General features: G+C 39.5%; 1 protein-coding gene across 1 annotated transcript; it reads left to right on the plus strand.

Annotated features, from left to right (window-relative positions):
* Window positions 1–3,721: 3,721 nt before the first annotated feature.
* On the plus strand, window positions 3,722–24,499 carry GNRHR (gonadotropin releasing hormone receptor; the record flags this gene model as incomplete). The annotated part of the gene is made up of 3 exons (XM_081083689.1): window positions 3,722–4,240; window positions 23,113–23,332; window positions 24,255–24,499. The coding sequence occupies 3 exons, from the start codon at window positions 3,722–3,724 to the stop codon at window positions 24,497–24,499; spliced, it is 984 nt and encodes a 327-aa protein (XP_080939815.1).
* Between the last annotated feature and the right edge of the window lie 766 nt (window positions 24,500–25,265).

Genomic DNA, 25,265 nt, shown 5'->3' on the forward strand with positions numbered 1-25,265 from the left:
GCTGTTTCATGCATTACTACATCCCTTGGGGGATGTCAGCACTGGGGATCAAGCCAAAAACAGCAGTCCAACATCCCCTGAGGGGTCCTGATTGCAAGAGGGCACAGGCCAGGCTGAGGGACCCCACCAGTGCACAAATCCATGCACCAGGCCTCTAGTGTTACATAAAAATTAATAGAATATAAATTAATTTCATGGGAACCTAGTCTTAATAAAACTTAATTTGAATAGAAATAAATAATACCAATAATCACATACATTTTCTAAGTTGTATTTTAAATTTTTATTTATATTATAATATATTTGCATTAGAAGTTCTAATTTAATTGTTGAATATCTAGCTTTCAAAGTTCCAGTTCTGAAAAATATGGGATTAAGACTTGTTGTATTTTAGAACTGAATTCCTTTATGAAATGGAAATGTTAAGTGTGTCAACAGAATAATATCAGAAATAGAATAAAATTAACCAGTAGCCCACAAGAAATTTATGGGAATAAAAATACCTCCACATATTAATTATGAAATATGTTTAGAAATATCAAATATAGTGAACTTTGGCTAGCCTTTTTTTGATGACCATAAGTACAGTACCCAGGACATAATGCTCAATAAATGTTTGATTATCAATTATTGAAATAAAAATGATAATTCTTGTATTGTTAGTTTGTATTTAGTTATATATTCTTTTTTTAATTGATTGGGTTTTTTTAATTGACATTGGTCAACATGAACATATAGGTTTCATGTGTGGGTTTCTATGTTACAAGTGCATATTCTTAATTAAAATTAAAACATAAATGAAATGTACTACTTTCAATATTTAGTGAATCTATCAATTTGACAAATAAGCATTAAAAGTAATTATGCTTCTGTTTTTTCATTTATTTCATAATATCAATGATCTATGTTATAATGTTTTTTGTTAATCTGACCTGCAATATTTTATATAAATTTTAAACCATTATTTCCTATCATTTGCCTCTGACACAGTTATGCTGAAATAAGAATTTTAATGATGTCTCATGATTTGATTCTCCAAATAAAATACTCTCAGAAAATGAAAATGAATTTTCCATGTTAAATGCTACATATAATTTAGCATGACTTAGAAAAAAATTGAAGAGCATTTAAATTTGTTCCTTATTTCCATAGCAATTTTGTATATACACCTCCTCATCAATAATAGTCCACATTTCCTTCCTCAAATCCTTCCAATTAAATTCAAATGAAAATGCTCTCCTTTTACTCAAATATCATTGTTCCAAATACTATCATTCTTGGTTAAACAAAGTGAGTCATGTTTTGAAAATGAGAGAGAAAAAAATATTCTTTTTCTCCAATAATGTGCTGCTTCTATCTTTTCTCTCTACTAGAAAAAAAAATGTTCTCCCAAATACTTTTCATCCATATACTCCTCTTTTGGAAGCCTGAGTTCTTCTATTCTTCCAGTCTTATTGGTAAAGAGGTGTTAAAAATCTATTTCTTACACCTCTGGGTCACTTCCCAACACGATTTCTCTTGCACTTCAGAAAGAGCTAGTCAGGTAGGTACAAGAAGAAGATGGAGAAGATAATGCACAGAAAAACAAAAATATCATGCTTGAATATCAACTCAGGTCATGAAACAGAGAAAGTTGCTCTAGAGCTGCCTGGGTTCCTGTGGGCTTTCTAGGCCTCTATTACCTAAGAGGGTCTCCTTTTCTTGCTACCAAAGGGACCTAAATACTCTGGCCCTTCATTCACCAAGGACTCTGACATCTGGCTCAGTCCTTCCACCCACTCCTACAAGAGAAATAGTACAACATAAGAGGTAAGGTCAGGACCTCTGGAGGCAGATGCATGCAATGTAATCCTAGTTCAGGTGTGTAAGTGGTGCTCTATGTTTCACTTTCCTCAACCACAAAATTAAGATAACAATAGTACTGACCTCTAAGGCTGGTGTAAGGATCAAATGTGTTAATGTATGTAACATGCTTAGAAAAGTGCCTGACACATAGTAAGTAGCCAGTATGTGTTAAATATTGCTAATAGTATCGTTATTGCCAGAATCAATGAGCACCTTCAAAATCCATATGGCTGATCCACCCATCCAACAGCATAGATTCACGGTTCTTTGAGCTCTTTAAATGCATCAAACCTCATTCACTCTCTGCTTCTATTCACTTTCATGGACACATCCTATATTTTCTTGTGAGTCAGAACAGCTTCATATATAGAATCTTAAATGCAAATCTCTATCTAAGGTTATGATCTCTTACTCCATTATAACTTGTTTTAATGTTATATTCTTGTTTTACTCTGTTGTGATCTCCTTCTTACTTTGCAATGCTCCCCAATCTCTCTGTGTTCTTTAAATGACCATGTTCTGCCCTGACCAGTTTGGCTCAGTGGATAGAGCATCGGCCAGCAGACTGAAGGGTCTAGGGTTCAATTCCCTGACAAGGGGTGCATGCGGGAGGAACCAATTGATATGACTCTCTCACATTGATGTTTCTCTTTCTCTCTGTCTGTCCCCCTCCCTTTCACGCTCTCTAAAAATAAATGGAAAAAATATCCTCAGGTGAGGATTAACAACAACAAAAAGAAGAATCAACTTCCGAAAGTTTTGTTTTAAATAAATGAACATAAACCAGAAACATGCAAATAAATGAACCAAGAAGAATAAAACATTTTAGTCAAAAGAGCCACTTTTAATATTCTTCCAGCTTTGGCTGCCACAGAATCAAACTAGTTAACATAAAACAAATCAAGCTGGTGATTTAATAAATGCCAATGTAAGTCATACCAGTATTTGTAAGTAACATCACCAAACACTCACCATGAAAGTTAAAATAGCAATACAGAGAAAGCTTCTAAGTGGCCCCAAGGTGAAATGACCTGATATAAGGAATATAAGCAAATATTCATATTATATAGAAACATACAAATGTGGTTATAGCATTAATACAGCATTCTCTCCCATAACTAGTTACTATATGCAATAATGTACAATGATGGTAAGTATAATATTGAGACAATTATATAAGCGAGGCAATAATTTTTTTAAATAGTTTACCATTTTTATTCTAACTTAAGCATGGATAATCTGACCATTAAGACTGATGGATAACTTTGAAGCAGTCCAATTTGTATTATATCAATTTGATTCTAACTGTTGTTATTAATTTATGTTTTGTGGAGGATGTCATTAAGTTAATATATTTGTCTAGTGTTTGAATGCATAGCAGCATGTGATTTTAAAAGAAAACAAATGCTTTTGAGAAATGTATTCATTTCTTCAAACAACAGATTTTAACTGAGTTATTTTTGTCTTTTTCTTCATTTTTATTTTGCATCTGTTGGATGGAACACTAACACATTCGTTTTTAGAAAATCTCTTCATTACTGTTATTTTAATAACATCCTGAGTAAATTTTAAATTCAAAATTAAGCTTCAAGTGTCCTTCCATCAGGAAAAATGTTGTGACAACCAGGCCATCTGCTGGGGTTCTACAGTTACGTTTGGCCCTCAGAATGTGTTTGGCAGGCTCTGTTTTAGCACTCTGTTGGATTATAAACCCACAAAACAAGTTCACCTTGATCTTTTGCATTAAATATAAAGTATGTCAGGAACAAAATTTGTCATACATCTAAACTGGTGACAGAAATAAAATAGGTTCAATTACAATAAAACAGCAGAAGTGCCAGGAGCACAAGTCTTGAAGCTCTACCAGTTGGGAAAGATGGCAAACGGTGCCTCTGCTGAGCAGAGTCAACATCACTGTTCGTCCAGCAACAGCAGCAGCCCGCTGATGCAGGGCAGCCTCCCCACCCTGACCCTGTCTGGAAAGATTCGAGTGACCGTTACGTTCTTCCTTTTTCTACTCTCCACGACTTTCAATGCTACTTTCTTGTTGAAACTTAAGCAGTGGACTCGGAAGAAAGAGAAAGGGAAGAAGCGCTCGAGAATGAATGTGCTTTTAAAACATCTGACTTTAGCCAACCTGTTGGAGACTCTGATTGTCATGCCACTGGACGGAATGTGGAACATCACCGTCCAATGGTATGGGGGGGAGCTCCTCTGCAAAGTGCTCAGCTACCTGAAGCTTCTCTCCATGTACGCCCCAGCCTTCATGATGGTGGTGATCAGCCTGGACCGCTCCCTGGCCATCACGAGACCGCTACCTGTGAGCAACAGCAAGCTGGGACTGTCCTTGATTGGCGTGGCGTGGCTCCTCAGTGGCCTCTTTGCTGGACCACAGGTAAACCATTATCAGGAACGTGTTACGCTGTGGCAATCACAGATTTCCTATCTCAACTTGAGTACTGTTTTGTTGTAAGTCAAAGGCAGTATTGTATTCTCCTTAAGAGCTTGGCTCTGGAAGTCAGAGAGTAGAGTTCAATCCTGGCACTGTTCCCTTGGGCAAATTTCTTAACCTCTCTGGGTTTCACTTCCTTCATTTATAAAATAGAGGTAATGCCTACTTCATGCAGCTTGTGTGATTAAATGAACATGGATTAAAGTGTCTAGAATTATCTCTGGTGCATACTAAATACTCCCCCAAAATGTAGTCATTCTCAAACTTGACTGCATTCCCATCTTAGTTTTCCACCTATTTTCTTTTTTTTCTGGTTGACATGGCAAATTGAGAGGATCTTTAGGAACTATGAAATTTGCATAGCTAGAAAGTATTTATAACTTGTCTTACTTGGGACCTCTTGAGTGGAAACGTTAAGAATTCTGTCATTGCAGTTCAGAGAGAATTGTTCTCAGTTAGTATGTTGATCTAAAATTTGCAGCTGAGTGGGATTCAATAAAGAGGAAAACCTTGAACTTTTGGAATTTTGAATATTTTCCTGAGGTTGACTTAAAATTTTCTGGAGGAAAGTTAGACTGTAACCGACTATTAGCAAAACTCTAAGACTGTTGCACAGGCCCTCTTCTGCAAAAGGCAGATAGAGATCTCTCCAGATTGTTTTCAACAGAGGCTACCTGGTTAATTGATCTATAGAATCTGCCTTTGTCAGAAGTCATACCTTTGAAGAAAAGGACACATTCTTGCAAATAGAAAGATCCTTTAGTAACAAATAAACAAGTTCGCTGTATGCATGTAAATGTACTAGATGAAGAACTTGGGGCTCAAGGGGGATCAAGAAGTAAAGTCAGACTTAACCAGGATCCTCCAAAAACGTACCACTACAAATGGAAATTTATTTAGACATTCTAAACTGGCCAGATGGTAAAAGAAAAAAAAAAGGCAATGCAAGACTCACTATACAAATAGTACAAGACACAAGAAAGCCAGGTAACTAAATTTTTTCACTAATTCCACACGTAACCAATATTTTTTTGTTAACCAATTAGTGTTTGTTTTATAGCAGGGAAAATGGGAAAAAAATGTTTTTCTTTCCCTGGGGGAAAGTACAATACAATTGTTCTCACAGTGAATGAGTAGCTAAGAATAGATGTAGCAAATATATCACTTGAAATTAAGTTATTTAGCTAAGGCTATGGCTATGTTTTGAAATTTTCCATTTTGTTTCTTTAAAGTATGAGTGCTGCTTTTTGATTGGTTTTCTTGAAGAAGATAACCAACGTTGGGGAAGATAACCAAAGTTGGGTTTCTAGCACTGAGCGTGGTATTAACAAAATTAAAAAATTACCCTCAAAGAAAATGTAATTCAGTTGTGGAAACAAAACTTATATAAAGCTAATTTAACTATATACTAAATTATTTTAAACCTATTACAAATGTTAAGAGAGGGAGAGATGAGTATGACTTGAAATGATAAAGGAAGATTTTAGGGTAAAGGTGCAATTAGCCAAGTTTTTAAAGAGGGATGGTATTTGGATGGAAAAAAAATAAGTCAAGGAGCACATATATTTTCAACGAAGGTTGGAAGTGTGATTTTTATAGATGTGTTTGGCTGAAGTGACAAATTGAGAGTTGGGACCAGCAGGAAATTAGATTTGGTTAACCTCATAGGGTACTATTTCTTTGTCATAAAGTGATGTGGTTATGTTGTCTGCCTGTCTTTGCCTTGAAGGTATATGCTCCTAAATAGTGGAGACTGTTGTGTTTAACATATTTCATATTCACAGTACCCAATAAGATACCTAGCAAAAATAGAAATGTAAAATGTTTGGATACTCTGGGGTTTTTCCAGATGAAATAAATCTTCCATGTTTCACAAAAAAAAAAAAAAAAAGAGTTTGGATAAATGAATTAATGAATGGGGTAAAATGAATTTATATTATAGCTATTGAAAGCCAGGGAATTTTGAAATTAATGTGGGAGCAATATAGCTGTGAGACCTGTGCAAAGGGTAAAATGGTTTTTTTCTTTTTAGAACTGACATACATCACTGTATGAATTTATGGTGTACCACATGATGGAGTGACTTACATATATTGTGAAATTATATTAGAAATATGCACTTTTTGTTTGTTTTCATGTTTATAAAATTAATTGTTTACCATAGAAAATTGGTGCATAGATATAAAGAGCTACTGTTATTTTTCCCTAATCCTAGCATTTTACAAAGTTATCATAATTGTACCCTTCTTTTTTCATAAAAGGCTATATAAAATGATTTGCCTTTTCCTTAACTGGGAGCTTCTTCATTTTAATGTCTATATAAATTCAAATGCAGCCCTGACCAGGTTGCTTAGTTGCTTGGAGCATCGTCCAGTACACCAAAAGATTTCTGGTTCCCTTCCCAGGCAGGGCACATACCTAGGTCTCAGTTTCAATCCTTGGTAGGGCTGTGTGTATGGCAGGCAACCAATTGATATCTCTCTCTCTCTCTCCCTTCCTCTTTCTAAAGCATTTTTGTATTTTTTAAAATATATCTTTATTAATTTTAGAGAAAGAGGAAGGGAGAGGGATAGAAAAAAAGAAATATCAATGAGAGATGGGCAATAGGTCAACACTCAACCACATGGTTACTAGGTCAACACTCAACCACTCAGCCATACCAGTCAGGCCAAATTTTTGTATTTTTATCGATCTCCTAAACATAACCTTTGACATTTATTTATATGATGTTGTTCTAGTACTTTGAGTGACTTATTTGAACTTATCATATCTTTATAAATGTACCACTTTACTTTAAAGAAAAAGACTTACATATATTGTGAAATAATTACCACAATAGGTGCAGCTAACTACCGTCATTTAAAATACAAAAAAATAAATAAATAAATTTTCTTGTGATTAGAACTATTAGGATCTAATCCATTAAAACTTTCCTATATATCATACAGCAGTGTTAACTATAGTCATCATGTTATGTACATTACTAAAATAATTTTTAACAAAAATATTTTAATAAAATGTATGCAGAGAGAAGAGAGACAAAGAAGCTTTTTCAGAACATCTGGCAAAGAGGTGATTAGGCTGAGGGCTAGGGTGGAGTCAGAGGGAATTGATAGTAATTACAAGGGACATTTCAAACAAAAAGCAAAGCTTAGCAACAAATTGGCTTTAATAATAGGGGGTTAATAATAGGAGGGAGTAAAATAAAACTCTAATAATATTTTTGGTCAAGGAGTTTTAATGGTAAAACTACAGAAACAGACAGGTAGGTTGAGAAGAAGAGTTTCTTTGTCTGCCTTTCTATGTGAAAAGGGAGGAAAGGCTGACTTTGAAAAGGGCTAAAAACATTTGCTTTAGGACATGATATTGATGATATAAGGCCTTTATATAAGTTCTAGAGGCCCAATGCACAAAATTCATGCATGGGTGGGGTCCCTAGGCCTGGCCAGCAATCAGGACTGATCAGGTTCCCAGCCTCCCTGCCTCCCTCCCTCCTCCTTCCCTCGCCACCCATGTCCACTGCCACCCACTCCCAGTTCTGTGTCCCAGCCCGGCAGCCTGGCCTTGATCAGGCGATTGGGACCTGCCAGCCAGGGGTAGGCACTGGGAGGTTGGCTGGCAGGCCCCGATCAGGTGATCGGGGCCTGCTGGCTGTGGCAGGGGCCAACTGCAACCCCAGCAGGCGGGTGGCGGGCCGATCAGGGCCTGCCGGTCAGGGGGAGAACCAGGGGGAGGAACCTGGGATATTGGCCGCCAGCCCCGAGGAAGGAGCCAGCTCTCGGCCCCCCTGGGAAAGGGGCTGCATCCACCGCCACCCACCCCCAGTTCCCTGTCCCAGCCTGGGGGCCTGGCCTCAATGGGGCCTGCTGGCTGGGGTGGGGGGAAGAGACTGGGAGATTGGCCTGCAGGCCCCATCAGTAATCATGGCCTGCGGGCTGTGGGCAGCCCTGCACTGAGTGTCTGCCCCCTGGTGGTCAGTGCACGGCATAGAGACCAGTCATTCTAGTCGTCTGGTCGTTCCATCATAACAGTCCCTTAGGCTTTTTTATATATAGTCTAGAGGCCCAGTGCACGAATTCGTTCACGGGTGGGGTCCCTCAGCCTGGCCAGTGATCGGGGCTGATCGGGGCCATGGGAGGTTTGCCTGCCAGCCTGATCTGGGACATTGGGACTGGCCAGCAGGGAGAGAGGGCCACAGGCAGTTGGCCAGCTGGCCCAACCCCCAATCAGGGTGTGGGGGGGCTGATTGGGGGCAAGGCCGGCTGGTGGGGGGGGGGGGGGCCATGGGCAGTTGGTCGGCTGGCCTAGTCCCCTGGTCAAACTCCCATAGAACTCCTGGTCGAACTCCCAGTCAAGGGGATAATTTGCATATTAGCCTTTTATTATATAGGCTGGCTATTCAAAAGGTGGTTGGTAATTTGGAATACTGACAAAGATGAAAGTTAAAACAGCAGAAATAAGCCAATTTATGATAACTGAAACACAAACCCACCATTTCACTCTCTTTTAAAAGGACTCTCCCAAAGGCTATAAATAAAATATTGATTTATTAACTCAATTATTTCCATCTAAGTATATTACAGCAACAACAGAAAGAAAATACCAAAACTTATCTATCTTGATGTAATAAAAAAAAACAAACATAAAATTAATTTTAAATTGTTTAGGAATTTCAAGTGATAAATAGCCTGACCTCAAATACATTACTCTGAGAGGTTTATGTGAAATAGGCCACAGAAATTATGGTGACATATATTTTTTGGTAAAACAAATGACCCATCTTTACTTCCAGCAGCACTTTAAATTTGTAAGGAACTGTGTAAAGTTTCCTGAAAAAACTAAAATATGTAATCTTATGTTATATTCACACTAGAGGCCCGGTGCACAAAATTTGTGCACAGGGGTTGTCCCCTCAGCCCAACCTGCACCCTCTCCAATCCAGAACCCCTTGGGGGATGTCCAAGTGCTGGTTTAGGCCTGATCCCAGGGATCAGGTCTAAATTGGCAGTCAGACATCCTTCTCACAATCCTGGACCACTGGCTCCTAGTCGTTCACCTGCCTGCCAGCCTGGTCACCCCCAATATCCCCCTGCCTGCCTGATTGCCCCCAACTGCCCCCCTCGGCCAGCCTGGTCACCCCTAACTGCCCCCCCTGCTGGCCTAGTTGCCCTCAACTGCCCCCCTTGCTGGCATGGTCTCCCCAAACTGCCCCCTGCCCACTGGCCTGGTTGCCCCTCACAGCCCCCCTGTCGGCCTGGTCACCCCACACAGCCTGCTTGTTCAGTCATTTGCTCATCCCTCACTAACCCCCCTGCTGGCCTTGTTGCCCCATGCACCTGCTTGTTCAGTTGTTTGGTCGTCCCTTAATAACCGCCCTGCCAGCTTGGTCATAGGCAGTCATCTTTGTGAGGGTATGAGGGTTAATTTACTTATTACCTCTTTATTATATAGGATTAACTCTATGAAGTACAGTAGAACCATGTTATTGTCCCCATTTTAAGCATGAGAGAATGTCCAAAAAGAACCTTTGAAAATAATGACATTCAAATCTTTTTGGCAGCATACATACTACATAGAGACATGGTTTGTCTGTCTGTCTTTCACACACCTATGACTGAGAACAGATTTTCATTAAACAAATATCTACTCTGTTCCATCTTATTTTTAACGGTTGATTACAACTACCTGATAGGCACAACCTGCAGCTTGGAAACCACAGGTTTAAAGGATTCATTGGCTCTCCCAATGTCACTTGACCTGTTGTTATTTTTTTATTAATGCCAGTTTTTCTTTTTATTATGGCTCTCTGCTATCTCTGAAATGGGGTTTCAACCCTGTGACTAATGTTACTTATATTTGATGGGGAAGATGAGACATAGAGAGGGCTTCTGTGACACATGGTGAGTGTACTTCATGCTTCACCACACTCTGGGGACAAACCCATTGACAAAGACACATCCTGCCGTGGCTAATTTACAATTGACTTTAATCTTCATCCCTTGGTACATATTTTAATTTTCTATTACTTGAGTAATTCATTACCAAGTTAAAAAATATAACAAGTTCATTGTCAAAATTTAGGCCCGGCAGCCTGGGAATTTATGGCATTTTGCTATAGCTCAGAAAGACCAAATTTCAAATTGGCCACCTTGGTTTTCCACCTTTCTTATTACTAACCTCAGAAACTACATTCTATGATGGATTGGAGATATATTTCCAAAGGTTTTAGCATATGTACTGTAGGAACTTTCAAACTTTTTATGAGTAATGGAAATTTTAAAAAATCTATGTGAAGCCCCAATAAATAAAACAGATATGCTCTGGTTGAATAGGGATAAGGGAGGCCCAGTCTTCTGCTTGGCTATACACTAGCCCCAGTAATAGTCTCTCTGAAGATCTTACACCCCCCTGTAACAAAGTATGACAGGCAGTGGGATAGTAGAAATGGCATGGGTATTGGATTAAAACAAAGGTGACTTCAAAGCTCAATACTATCTCTTACCAGCTATGTGATTCTGTGTAAATTACTTAATTAAGTTTAAGTGCAATTTTAAAGACTACATTATAAAGAATAAGATATATAAAGTATCATCTACTATAAGACTTTATAAATACTCAGTTAATGTTTATTCATTCCTCTCTTCCTGTCTTCACTCCTTCTTTCATCAAGTCAGGTGAAAAAATAATAGGGAAATATGGGTATTGAAATGCATAGTTCTTTGAAAAACAGTAAAGAGAATTGCTTATATAAAGGTTGATTATTTCAAATTTATTCTGACTGATAAGTAAGTTTGGCCAACCTGCTCCCTAGTCACCAAACTATCCTACTCAATCTGATAGGTACTTAATAAATCTAGTATTGGAGGCATAATTTTTAAAAGTAGGAGAAGGAAAGAAAGAGCAAAGGAAAGGAGGGAGAGTGGGAAGAAGGAAAGAAAAAAGAAGAAAAGGGAAGAGTAGAGAAAAGTAAAAAAGAAAAAAAAAGGCAGCAAACATGACCAAAAGACAATCTGAATTAAGAGCATCTGTGGTTAGGCTGGTAAGTACATGTTGAGAAAACATTTCCTGAATTAGGTGTGTCCATATATAATTAAAAATTACATGGTTTTCAATAACAGTCATTTAAGACCACAAGAATTCCAGAGTAGCAGATTATTTACAGAAAGAGTTTATACCACTAAGCTCATACCACTGCTTAATATGAAACATTACATTTTGACAGTATTTAAATTCTATAGTTAACCTAGGCCTACAGGCAAGATATATGAGCCATCCTTTAGTCTTTGTTATAAAGATGTGTGGTCTGAAGATGTGTGGAGGCTTGCCTTGACACAAAAAATTTATAGTGCTAGAATGCACTTTTGAACTTGACAGGCAACTTAAATTCAATAAATACTCCTCTCTCACACACACAATATGCCAAGAACTGTACTGGAACACAGTAATAGCAAACTAACAGCAGATAACAACAATGATGATGATGATGATAAATAATAGTTATGGAGGACATAAATATTGGATAGGAAGTTACTAAATGCTTTTTTTTTTTCATTACTTCATGTAAGGCTCCAACAACCCTATGAATTAGATATGATTATTGCCCTTATTTTATTCATGAACAAACTAAGGATAAGGATGTTATATAATATGCCCAACATTACCATCTAGTAAGTGAAGGTGACAGTGCACCCAATTACCTTCATACCCAGAGCTTTTAACTACTACACTATACCACACTACGCAGCATTGTTTATTTCATTTTTACCTGAAGGAAAGGGAAAGACAGGGAAAGTGTAAGGTGAGAATAGATGGTTAAGGGATTTCAGGGGGGAAAAAAGATGGCATATATTTATAAATATATAAATAAATATATATGAACACATATTTATAAGCTCTGTGCCTCAAAAATCAATATATATAAAAGGCTAATATGCAGTGTCCTCGCTGGAGTTCGACCGGGAGACCTGGAGTTCTAGCTCTCGCTATGATGTGCGCTGACCACCAGGGGGTGGCGCAGAACGAAGGAAGGCCCCAGCAGGCTGCTGGCAGCTGGGAAGGGAGGCCTCGGCCTTCAGCCAGAAGGCCCTTGTAGGCCCTGACCACCGGCCAGGCCAAGGGACCCTACCCATGCATGAATTCCGTTCACCAGGCCTCTAATTTTATTATAATAACGGTTGTGACTTATATAGTGCTGTGTGCCAGGCACTATTCTAAGCATTTTCCAAGTATTTATTTGTTTAATTGTCATGATATCAACTAGGTAGGGGTAGATACTGTTAACATCTCCATTTTATAGATGAGGAAACTGAATCATATCACCTGAAGATAATTACCTTTAGAAAAGATTAGGTAATGGTGTAATTAGTCTTGGGTAAGGTAAGGGTTAAAAATAATATTCTAAAAAGAAATGAGCATCTGCAATTGACTGAAAGAAAGGAAAACAGATTGCTCTTGTTTATGGCAAAATAAAGCAAACACTAATGAAACTAGGGCCAAGGATAAGAGAGGAGAAACATAAAGAAATTAAAGAAATATAATCCAAGGACAAAAGAACCACTGGAAGTAAAGTGATCCCTCTAATAATCATTAAAATGAACGTGGCCTTGAGCATAAAATAAACCGAACCAAGCCTCAAACAACCAGTTTATGAGCAAGTAACTTTCTGATTTTCCATAACACTTTACTATACTTCTCTTTTTGAACTATTACAGTCTATCTTGTATTGCAGGTGTCACATTCATGCTCTATCTTCTTTACCAAATATTTAATACCCTGATAGTAGGATATACCTGATTTATTGTTTAGTACAGACAGCCCCTAGTATAGTTTTTAACCAAGGAGTTGCTTTAAAAATAAGCATTTTGTCCTGGCCAGGTGGCTCAGTTGGTTGGAGTATCATCTCATACACATAAAGGTTGCAGGTTCGATTCCCAGGCAGGGAATATACCTAGGTTGTGGGTTCAATCCCCGGTCAGTGTGCCTTTAGGAGGCAATCAATGTTTCTCTCTTCCATTGATGTTTCTTTCTCTCTCTCTTTCCCTTCCTCTCTCTAAAATCAATCAATCAATAAAAATATATATCCTCAGGTGCGAATTAAAACACAAACACACACACACACACACACACACACACACACACACAAGTATTTGTTAAATAAAAAAAGATGATAACCAAAATTCAAACCAGCCCAGCCAGTGTGGCTCAACGGTTGAGATTCAACCTAGGAAACAAGAGGTCGCCAGTTAGATTCTAGTCAGGGCACATGCCCAGGTTGCAGGCTGGATCCCCAGTAGGGGGTGTGCAGGATGCAGCCTATCAATGATTATCTCTCATTATTGATGTTTCTCTCTCTCTCCCTCTCCCTTTTTCTCTCTCTAAAAGTCAATAAAATATGTTTTTTAAAAATTCAAATCATAGTACCATATTTCAAAGTCACTATTATTGAAAGTGTCATCATTATAACTTAAAACATTAAAGTGAAAATGTGGCCCAGTGCAGAGCATAAAGTAAAACTCAGGTCATCTGGTTCCAAGTATAATTGGGAAGGTGGGAAGGGAAGTAAAGATTTTAAGGAAATATAGGACTTTCAGGTTCTATGTAAAGTAACCCTTCCAAAGACTTCAACTCACATCTGTTTGGTCAAATTAAAAACTGAGCTTTAAGTAAGGTAGCTTGAAAAGAAATATGGAAAACTGAAAGAATCACTTTATGTTGAGGAAAAAGTTGGTCAGGATCATAAAATAGAATTAGCTGACTGCGTGTTTGAGTTTCTTGATATGATCATTGGGCGCCCTCTAGTGGATTATTTTTAAATTATTTTTGCCCTTGAAACTAAAAATCAACATTTTAATTACAAATAAAAGAAACTGGATTCATTTTTTATTATATTTACTTATATTTTTATTATAATTATAGTTTATTCAAATGTTTCTACTGTAAAAGAAAAGAAAGGAAATATAGGCGTGTGGGTTTTTGGTTTTTGTTGTGTTTTTTTTAATTAATCCTCACCCGACAATATTTTTTCCATTGATTTTTTAGAGTGTAAGGGAGGGAGGGAGACACATTGATTGGTTTCTTCCTACACATGCCCCTAGTGAACCTGCAAACCAGGTATGTGCCCCCAACCTAGAATCGAATCCACAACCCTTCAGTGCACAGGCCAACATTCTAACCACTGATCCACATGGGCCAGGGCAAAAATATAGTATTTTTTCAATATATATAAAGCATATTCCACTCCTGCTTCATCACTTCAAAAAGGAAAGAAATAGGCTGTTAAATAAATAAGTTTAATTTAATTTTTTTCTAATGCAATAAAATACATTTAAAAAGGCTGTCCCTCACTTACTTAAAATAAAAGAAATCCTGGCTACAGAAGCAAAAATAAACAAGTAGAACTGCACCCAACTACAAAGCTACTGTACAGCAAAGAAAACTATTATCAGTGGAAGTGGGGTATCCCTTTCCTGACTGAGTGCTGGGGGTGGAGTCCTAATGATATCTTGAGAAAAATAATTTTCTGAGACTTGAATGGGAGGATGAGTGATTTTTATTTATGAGGAACTATATCCTTGGGTTTCCAAAGTCCTATTTCTCTTAATCCAGGCCCAGGAGAAGTACAGCTGGGAAGTCAGTAAAACTAAAAGCAAAGTCAGTGTCCAGAGTTTCTGTTCCATATTGCAGTTGGATCCGGTTTAGCATTAGGCCTATTGCAGTCCATTGGTCCATTGTGTGAGATCCACATGGCTGTGGACCAGGTGAGTAAATGCAAGAGATCAGGGGTTTGAGAGTCCCACAGGCCAGGGGTCAAGTACAACATGCCAAGAGCCAAGAGCACAAGAGACCAAGAAAATCCAAGAGAGTGAACTCCTTTGTTTAGGGTATTTAATATTACAAATCTTGCACTGGCCATGCCTACTCTGGCCAATGGCCTGTTCCCAGGTGTTGACTGACAGAGAAGTACCTTCCCTTTGTCAGACTTTATTGGACATTCCTCTATTCACCCAGTTCAGTCCCTTCCCCCATGGATCTGTGGGGAATAGACCCCTGACGGCTCCCTGGGGAGTGTTAAACTGCAGCTTCCTGATAAAGCTGCCCAAGTGACATGCCTATAATATGTGGCATTCCCTTTGTTTCTCTCCTGTTATTAATAACTAGGTTAATTACAATGGTGCCAAAACTATCAACCAAATTAGAAGACAACCTACCAAATAGGAAGAAATATTTGCAAATCAGGTATCTGATAAGGGGTTAATATCCAAAATACAGTAATTCTTCCTCAACCATTATACTAGTATATGACAGTGGTGGTCCCATCTATACTAATAAAAGGGTAATATGCTAATTAGACTGGGAGACCTTCCGGGTGGCAGGGCCGAGGCAGAGGCAGTTAGGGGAGAACAGGCTGGCAAGGTGTGGGGGGGGGGGGCTGTTGGTGGTGAGCAGGCTGGTGGGGAGGCAGTTGGGGGCAAGCAGACCGGCAGAGGGGGAAGTTGGGGGTGAGGAGGCCAGCGGGGGGCAGTTGAGGGCGAGCAGGCCAGCAGTGAGGGGGCAGTTGGGGGTGAGCAGGCTGGCAGATAAGGGCAGTTGGGGGCAATCAGGCAGGCAGGCAGTTGAGCAGTTAGGAGCCAGCAGTCCCAGATTGTGAGAGGGCTGTCAGACTGCCAGTTTAGGCCCGATCCCATAGATTGGAGAGGGTGCAGACCAGGCTGAGGGACACTGCCCCCGTGCATGAATTTCATGCACCAGGCCACTAGTAAGATTATAATGGAGCTGAATTTTTCCTATCAGCTAGTGATATTGTAGCTCTCCTATCACAATGCATTTCACAAGTACTTACCATTGTATTACAAGTGCCTATGGTATACAATACAGTAACATGCTGTGCTGGTTTATTGCCTAGGAGCTGTAAGGGAACAGAATTTGTCACCCCAAAATATGCCATTTTTGCACAAGGTTTATTTTAGGCCGGTTCACTTTTAAAAAACTGAAGATATGGGAGAAACTCTGAAATAAAACAATTAGAGGTTACCCTTTATTTAAAAAAAATACACATTTACATTTGATTAAATCTCCATCTGTAAGGGTGTCTCTCTCCTGGTACCAAGAAAAGGGAATGACCTTATCTCTAGAAGTTCACATCAATGCAATAGACATTAAATCTGCATAACATAACTCAGTCCCCTACCCTCAACATCTTCTTTTCGCTTCAGCTGAAGATAATATGTAAGGTGGTGACTTCAGCCACTTTGGCAAGTTGCCTGTTTTACAGGGTCTCTCCCATGTAGATGTGAGTTATGCATGTAATTAAGCATTTGTTTTTTGTTTTTCTAAATTAATCTGTCTTTTATTACAAGGGGTCTCTACCAAGAATCCAGAGGGTTCTTGGGAAAATTATTTTCCTCCCCTCCAGAGCACTAGGCTATACTATCCAGGTTTGTATAAGTGCACTGTGTGATGTGCACACAGTAACAAAATGGCCTAACAATGCATTTCTCAGAGCAGATGCCCATTGTTAGATGGCACATGACTGTATTTAAAGAACTCATACAACTCAATAGCAAAAAAACAAACAATTCAATTAAAAATTGGGCAGAGGATCTGATTAGACATTTTTCCAAAGAAGACATACTAATGACTAATAGGTACATGAAAAGGTGCTCAGCATCACCAATGATCAGGGAAATGCAAATCAAAACCACAGTTAGGTATTTCATACTTGTTAGAATGGCTGTTGTAAAAAAAAAAAAAGACAAGAAATAGCAAATGTTGATGAGGATCTGAACAAAAGGAAACCTTGTGCACTGCTGATGGGAATGTACTTGATACAGCCACTATAGAAAACAGTATGGAGGTTCCTCAAAAAATTAAAAATAGAACTACCATACTGATACAGGATTTTTGTACTGGAACACATGGTGTTCCCCTGGGCAGGATGGTTCCCCAGATTCTTTGTCCATTGGAGTCGAAGAATGAATCCACAGACGGAAGATGGTATAGCAAAGGTGGAGATTTATTGAAAAACAAGTATAGACTCCCATGTGGGGAGGGGGAAAGAGTCCCACCGACTTCCTGTTTCCACAGTTTATAAAGGCTGCAAGTCCCTATGTCCTGATATCCCTTCTGATTGGTCAATATTCCCTTTTGAATTGGTTACTATAGTAACTCCTGAGGCCCTCCTCCCTCATTGTTCTCCTTCCCTCTGGGCTTTCTTCCTCCTTCTTTATTTTGTAAATATAGACCTTTAGCTACTCCCAGTTTCCTTGTCTTATGGAAATGTAACTCCTGCTCTGTAGCCCTGTGTTTTTTTCCATGGACCCCCCAATCCTAAAAATTCCCTAAACCTGCCTATTTCACCCTTAAAATTCCTATTTTAATGTGATCCAGCAATCCCATTTCTATGTATTTATCTGAAGAAAGCAAAAACACTAAATTGAAAAGATATATGCATTCCCATGTTCACTATAGCATTAGATACAATAGCCAAAATATGGAAATTACCTGTGTCCACTTATAGATGAATGGATAAAGAAATGTATAAACACACACACACACACACACACACACACACACACACAAACACACACACACACCATGGAATATTATTCAATCATAAAAAAGAAGGAAATTTGCCATTTGTAACAACATGGATGGACCTTGAAGGGACTTTGCTAAGTGAAACAAATCAGACAGAAAACATAAATACTATATACTATTGTTATATGTACAATATTAAAAAGAAAAAGAAAATCAAGCTCCTAGATACAAAGAAAAAATTGGTGATGGTCAGAGCCAGGAGGCGGTGTGTGAAGGGGAGCAAACCATGCCAATTTCCAGTTATAAATGTCATGGGGATATAATGTTCAACATGGGGAATATACTGTACTTAGAAGTTTCACAATGAAATAGAAAATGTGTAACTATGTATGGTTGATTCCGGGTGTTTTCTTGAGCAGGATGCAATGGTGATTTCTTTCCCAGGTTCTTGTCCAGATGGATTTGAAGAATGAAGCCACGAACCAAAGGTGGTAGAAGAAATGGGTGGAAATATATTGAAAGCAAGTACAGATTCCCATGTAGGGAGGGGATCCCAAGGGGGTAACCCACCAAGCTCTTTTTTGCTAAGGTTTATAAAGGCTGCAGTGCTTTGTCTCTTCCTACTGCCTTCTAATTTGTCACTCTTTTGCAGAATATCAGCTTCAAAGCCCAATCCCCACATGGTTGTGCCCCCCTCGTTTTACCCCTTCAGTGGTAGAATTCTCTATCTCCTGTGAAAATCTGTTCTCCTCTTTCTCCCATTTGTTGGCATTTCTCTATCCCTTGTGAAAGTTTATTTCCGTTTTCTCCCCATATCCTGTGGCTTTTCCCTATCTTCTGTGAATGGATGTCTTCCTCTCCCCTTATCTTGTGTCACTTTTCTGTTCTCTGTGAATGTATGCCTTCTGGTGGCTCCAAGCCTTCACCTATGCCTTCCTCCCCCATGGACCCTCCTTATTCCTAAAACTGCCTAAATGTGGTGATCGTTTAGAATATATACATCAAATCATTATGCTGTTCATCTGAAACTAATATACTGTTGAGGTCAATTATACAACAATTTTTAAAAAGAAGAAATAAAAAACTACAGACTTAAAAAAAGAAATCCTGTAATATTTTGGTTTGAATTTACTTGCTATCAGTTTTTAAGTGCTTTGGCCCTCTTATCTTTTCATTTTATTAACTAGATGCCCGGCATGCACAAAATTGTGCCTGAGTAGCTTGCTTCCACTTGCCTCAGCTGGCCGCCCTGCCCATTGCCACTCGTAGCTCTCTGCTGCTAGGAGCTCGCGCCCCACCCCACCCACTGCAAGAGCCACTGCTCATTTGGTCGTGACAGTGTTACAGCATGACGACCACGGGCCTTTTATATAAGAGACTAGAGGCCCAGTGCACGAAATTTGTGCATGTGGGGGGTCCCTCAGACCAGCCTGCACCCTCTCCAATCTGGGACCCCTCCAGGGGGATGTCCCACTGCCGGTTTAGGACATCCCTCTCACAATCCAGGACTGCTGCCTCCTAACCACTCTCCTGCCTGCCAGCCTGATTGCCCCCTAATCACTCCCCTGCCAGCCTGATTGACGCCTAACTGCTCCCCTGACGGCCTGATCGCCCCCAACTGCCCTCCCCTGCTGGCCCAATTGCTCCCAATTGCCCTCCCCTGCTGCGACCTGCCTCCTCCAGGACCCGCCTCCTCCGCACGAGGCGGAAGAGACGCTAGGACCGCTAGGACCGGCCTCCTCCACACCGCACTGATCCGTGGGACCCCCAGGCCTCACCTTGCGAGCTGCCACCGAGCCCCGCCTCCTCTGTGTGTGCGACCATCTCGTGGTGGCCATCTCATGGTGACGACATCGTGCACAAGGGCGTGATGCCACCTAAGCTTTTATTAGTATAGAGGTTGTATTGTAAATTAAAGTTTCTCCACGGAAATCTTGTAAATGACTAGGTAAGCATGTTTTTGATAAATGAGGAATGAATAAATGTCCCCTGCAACTCATTTTTGAAAACAACTTGCAACATTTCTTTAATAGTTGATTCAATTTGTGCTTTATAAGAAAGCATAATTTTATGCTTAGAGAAAGATTGCAAGAATTGTACAAAGATTTCTTGAATACATTTCCCTCAGATTCCCCAAATATTAACATTTTAGTACACTTGTTTGTTTTGTTCTTTCTCATATACATTTTTTCTGAATTGCTTAAAAAATAAATTCAGATAGGATGTTCTTTCTCAATATTTCAGTGTGACTTTTCTCACATATAATCACAAGTATCAAAATCAGAAAAATAGCACTGATACAAGGTATTTAATCTCTATACCTTATTCATATCTCACCAGTTGTTGTAATGTCCCTTTTAACAAAAGAAAATCTATAAGATTATGTGGTGGACTGAGTTGCCATGTGTCTTGGGACCCCTTTAAACTACACCCTTTACTCAGTCTTTTTGTTTGTTTGTCTCATGATATTGACATTTTAAGAGTACAGGTATGTTACTTTGTAACTTTGTAGAATGCCCCTCAATTTGTGTTCGGTGTTTTTTCATGGTTAGTTTCAGGTTATGCACCTTTAGCAGAAATACAAAAGAAGTGATGCTGAGTTCTTCTTAGTGCATTATATAAGGAAACAGATGCTGTCAACTGGTCCCATTACTGGCAATATTAGCTTTAATTATTTGGTTATTTCTCTATGATAGTTATTTTACTTTTTATAATGCACATACAGTAGGTAGATATTTTTAGAAATGTAAGTAATCTGTTCTCTGCACTTTGACCAATGTTTTTACAATGCATTGATGATTTTTGCCTGAATCACTTTTTATAGATTACCACTACTGTAATTCTGTTGTTCCTTTCTATGGTAACAAAGAGCTTTCCCCCTCCACGTCTGTTTGTTGTTGTTTTGTAATTTATTGTTAGAATGAACCCATGTATTCTTACTTTATTCAATAGTTTCTCATTTTTTATCAGTTGTTTCCTTTATTATCAAGCTTAAACTGACCTAGATTTGGCCAAGGGGAGCTCTCTCAAGCTGACTCGTGATCTCTTTTGACATGCTCTGTCACTCTCTGACTACTGCCTGACTTTTGGCACAACAAGCTTTTCTAAGCACATACTGTACTTTGCTGCCCAAGCCTTGGCATCACCCACTTCTCCAATGAGCTCTTGTTCCTTTGGTAGACAATGACAGTTAGAAATCAATATCTGGGCACTAATGTGTCATTATCTCTAAGGTCTCTCAACAAACAGAACTGGAAAATAAATAAATGTACACATAGGTGCACACACAAATATATATATATACTAGAGGCTCGGTCCACGAAACTCATGCACTCAGGGAGGTCTTTCAGTCTGCCTGTGCCCTCTCGCAGTCTGTGAGTTCTCAGGGGATGTCCATGGGGAGCAGGCCTAAGCTGTCAGTCGGACATCCTTAGCACTGCCGTGGAGGTAGGAGAGGCTCCCGCCACTGCTGCTGCACTCGCCAGCCATGAACCCAGCTTCTGGATGAGCAGCGCTCCCTCTGTGGGAGTGCACTGATCACCAGGGGGCAGCTCCTGCATTAAGCGTCTGCCCCCTGGTTCAGCACGCTTCATAGTGACCAGTTGTTCAGCCGTTCAGTTGATTTGCATATCAGTCTTTTATTATATAGGACTAAAGGCCCGATGCATGAAATTTGTGCAAGGGGCTTGGCCCTTATGGCCGCAGCAGCTTGCCTTGGACTTTGACAGCTATGGCGGCTTGCCTCAGCCCTCGCAGCCCAGGCTTCATCCAGAAAGTCATCCAGAAGGACATCTGGAAGGTTATTTGGCTGTCCGGTCTAATTAGCATATTATGCTTTTATATATATGCTAGAGGCCTGGTGCATGAAATTCATGCACGGGGGTATGTGTGTCCCTCAGCCCAGCCTGCACCCTCTCTAATCTGGGACCCCTCTCACAATTCAGGACTGCTGGCTCCCAACCGCTTGCCTGCCTGCCTGCCTGCCTGATTGCCCCTAACCACTCCCCTGCCAACCTGATCAACGCCTAACTGCTCCCCTGCTGGCCCAATTGCCCCCAACTGCCCTCCCCTGCCGGCCTGGTCACCCCCAACTGCCCTCCCCTGCAGGCCCGGTCACCCCAAACTGCCCTCCCCTGCTGGCCATCTTTGACCACATGGGGCAACCATCTTGTGTGTTGGAGTGATGGTCAATTTGCCTCTAATATTACTCTCTTATTAGATAGGATATATGTGTGTGTGTGTGTGTGTGTGTGTGTGTGTGTGTGTGTGTGTGTGTGTGGAGAGAGAGAGAGAGAGAGAGAGAGAGAGAGAGAGAGAGAGAGAAATTTTCCTTACTCTTTATTTTTATAATGATATAGCACTCCATCATGTGGTCCACCATAGTTTATTCAGCTACTGTTCTATGAATTGGTACTTAGATTTTTCAATATTTTTCTATTACAAGCAATGCACCAGTGAATAATCTATGCAAATGTATTTTCATATAATGTAGGTAGGGGTATATCACCCAGGTATAAATTCCTGGATGTAGGATTGCTGGATCAAAGGTAAATGAATATGTATTATGCTAGTTACAGCCAAATACCCTCCAAAACAGCTATACCAACTTGCATTCCCACTAGCAATGTCTGACAGTCCCTGTTTCCACACAGCCTTGCCATGAGACCATGTTGCTACCATGTTGTCAATTTTGTTAATGAAAAATTACATTTCAGTGAAGCCTTAATTAGCAATTTGCTTGTCATGAATGAGGTTGAACATCTTTTCATAGGCATAATGGCGACTATTAGATCTCTTTTGTGAACTGTATGTTCATGTCCAACTGTCCGTTTTGACCACTTTATTGGATTTTTTCTTTCTCAAAAATAAAATTTAAATACATAGCTTGGGGGCACATCCTAAATGCCATAGTTTTTAAGTGCTGCAGATGGGATGATGAACAAAATTACTTGCAAAGATTACTCAGCACATTTTCATCTGAAATTGAAATTGAAACAAGATTTAAATCCTTGGTTGAGGATTGCTCTACAAGTTTGAGAAAATTTCCAAAAAAATCAAAAATCCTATAGATCCATTCACATCATCCAAACATATTTTAAGTAAAGATTCACTTATAACTTTTCATAGAAATCCCAAAAGGGTAAATCAAGGACCTCAGCAATTGCTTTGGGCAACAGCATCCTAAAAGGCTAGCAGAATGCAGAACACTTTCAAGAACACATGCAAATACTGTTTGAAATAAAGTAACACAACTTTTTAATTTTTTATTTCCTATACAGTTATATATCTTCAGAATGATACATTTATCTGATGGCTCCGGACAGTCAGACGGTTTCTATCAATGTGTAACACACTGCAGTTTCCCACAATGGTGGCATCAAGCCTTTTACAACTTTTTCACCTTCAGCTGCCTCTTCATCATTCCTCTTCTCATCATGTTGATCTGCAATGCAAAAATCATCTTCACCCTCACACGGGTCCTTCATCAGGATCCCCATAGTATGTATGCCTTAGATTTGGTGTTAGTTGTGGATGAACAGTTTTTAAACAGCAATACCCAGAGTGGCACTTAGTATGTGCCAGGTACTGTTCTAAGCAGTTCGCATATGTTAACTCATTACATTCACAATCACCCCAGGATGTAATCCTTTTATTATCTCCATTGACAAATGAGGCTATCTCTCCTAATGTTCTGAATTTGGACTGTGGAAATAAAAATGAAAGGACTATTGCCCCACTTACCCAGTGTAAGTATTGGTGAATTGTTCCTGCTGGGCTGTCACTAACTCTCTATCAAACACCTGATTTCTAGAAGATAGCAAAGTACAATTCTTTAAATGGCAGCCAAATATTTGTTTAAATCAAGCTCTTCTGTTTCACATCAAATCCTCTATATCCACACAAAATAACTATGCACATTTGTGTATGATTGTGAGTGTGTGTGTTAGATATGAGGAAAATTGTTGAACATGTAATTACCTGTTTCATCTGAAACTTTACAAATATGGTTGTGACTTTTTGCTTCAATAACCTGGTGCATTCTCAAAAACTAAAATGTATGAACCTATAAAGTATGCATGGCTATGTTGGCATTTCAACCAAGATGCAGAGAACTTAACTCTACTCAACCTCAGTCTGCTCTCTCAAATTTAAATTTTTAAGAATTTGAGTACCACAATATTTCAAATCCAAATTAGTTTGGTAGAAAAATATAAGAGCACTATCATCTTTAATATTTTCTATTAATTATATGCTATAATGGAAAACATGCTTTTCCAACAAATTATCATTATTAAAAACATTAAAATTTGTTTCCATTATATTCATTAGGTTGAATTAGTGATTCTCTCTTCCTTTTTGTCCATTTTAGTCTTGTAATAAAACTGGTCTTTAAACACCTACTCTTTTCTCTTTCTAATAGATCTACAACTGAATCAATCCAAGAATAATATACCAAGAGCTCGGTTGAGGACCCTAAAGATGACGGTTGCCTTTGCCACTTCATTCACTGTCTGCTGGACTCCCTACTACGTCCTAGGAATTTGGTATTGGTTTGATCCTGAAATGTTAAATAGGGTGTCAGATCCAGTGAATCACTTCTTCTTTCTCTTTGCTTTTTTAAATCCATGTTTTGATCCCCTTATATATGGGTATTTCTCTCTGTAATTATTAGACTACATAGGAAGTCATGTGAAGACAAGCAAGGTAATGAATTTTCCCATTTGGGAATGATAAACAGGTAGTAGCAGACAAACTTATAAACAAATCATAATTTAAGTTTATGCTATCATCCTTTTTTTAAAAGAATCGCATTGTCAGAGACTCAATTACTAGGGAAAAAAACTTCAGAAATATCTTGAAATATTTTGTCTTAATCATTAGCTTCTGAATTAATCTCCTTCTGACCTCCTATAGTACATTATAGGCTCATAAATGATAGATGATAGATAGATAGATAGATAGATAGATAGATAGATAGATAGATAGATAGAAAAAAACCCTGAGCTACTGGTCGAATGTTCAACCAGTCAACTGGTTGGCCTATCACTATGACACACACTGACCACCAGGGGGCAGACGCTCAATGCAGGAGCTGCCTCTTAGTTGTCAGTGAGCTCCCACAGCAGGAGCACCGCTCAGCTGACCAAGGGGCGCCAGGCTCCAGGCCTACGGCTGGCAAGTGCAGCTGCAGCAGCAAGAGCCTCTCCTGCCTCTGTGGCAGCCCTACTGAATGGCAGCTGCAGCAGACACAGTGGAGCTGGGATGAGTGGGAGCAGCGTGGTGGCCAGCCCGGGCTCGGGCTCCTCCCTGGCCACCTGCCACTTTGTACACTACTACATCCCTCAGAGGATGTCAGACTGCCAGTTTCGGCCCAATCCCCACAGTCCAACATCCCCCAAGGGGTCCCAGATTGTGAGAAGGCGCAGGCTAG

This window comes from Myotis nattereri (assembly GCF_964212035.1).
Source record: "Myotis nattereri genome assembly, chromosome: 1".
Taxonomy (NCBI): Eukaryota; Metazoa; Chordata; class Mammalia; order Chiroptera; family Vespertilionidae; genus Myotis; species Myotis nattereri.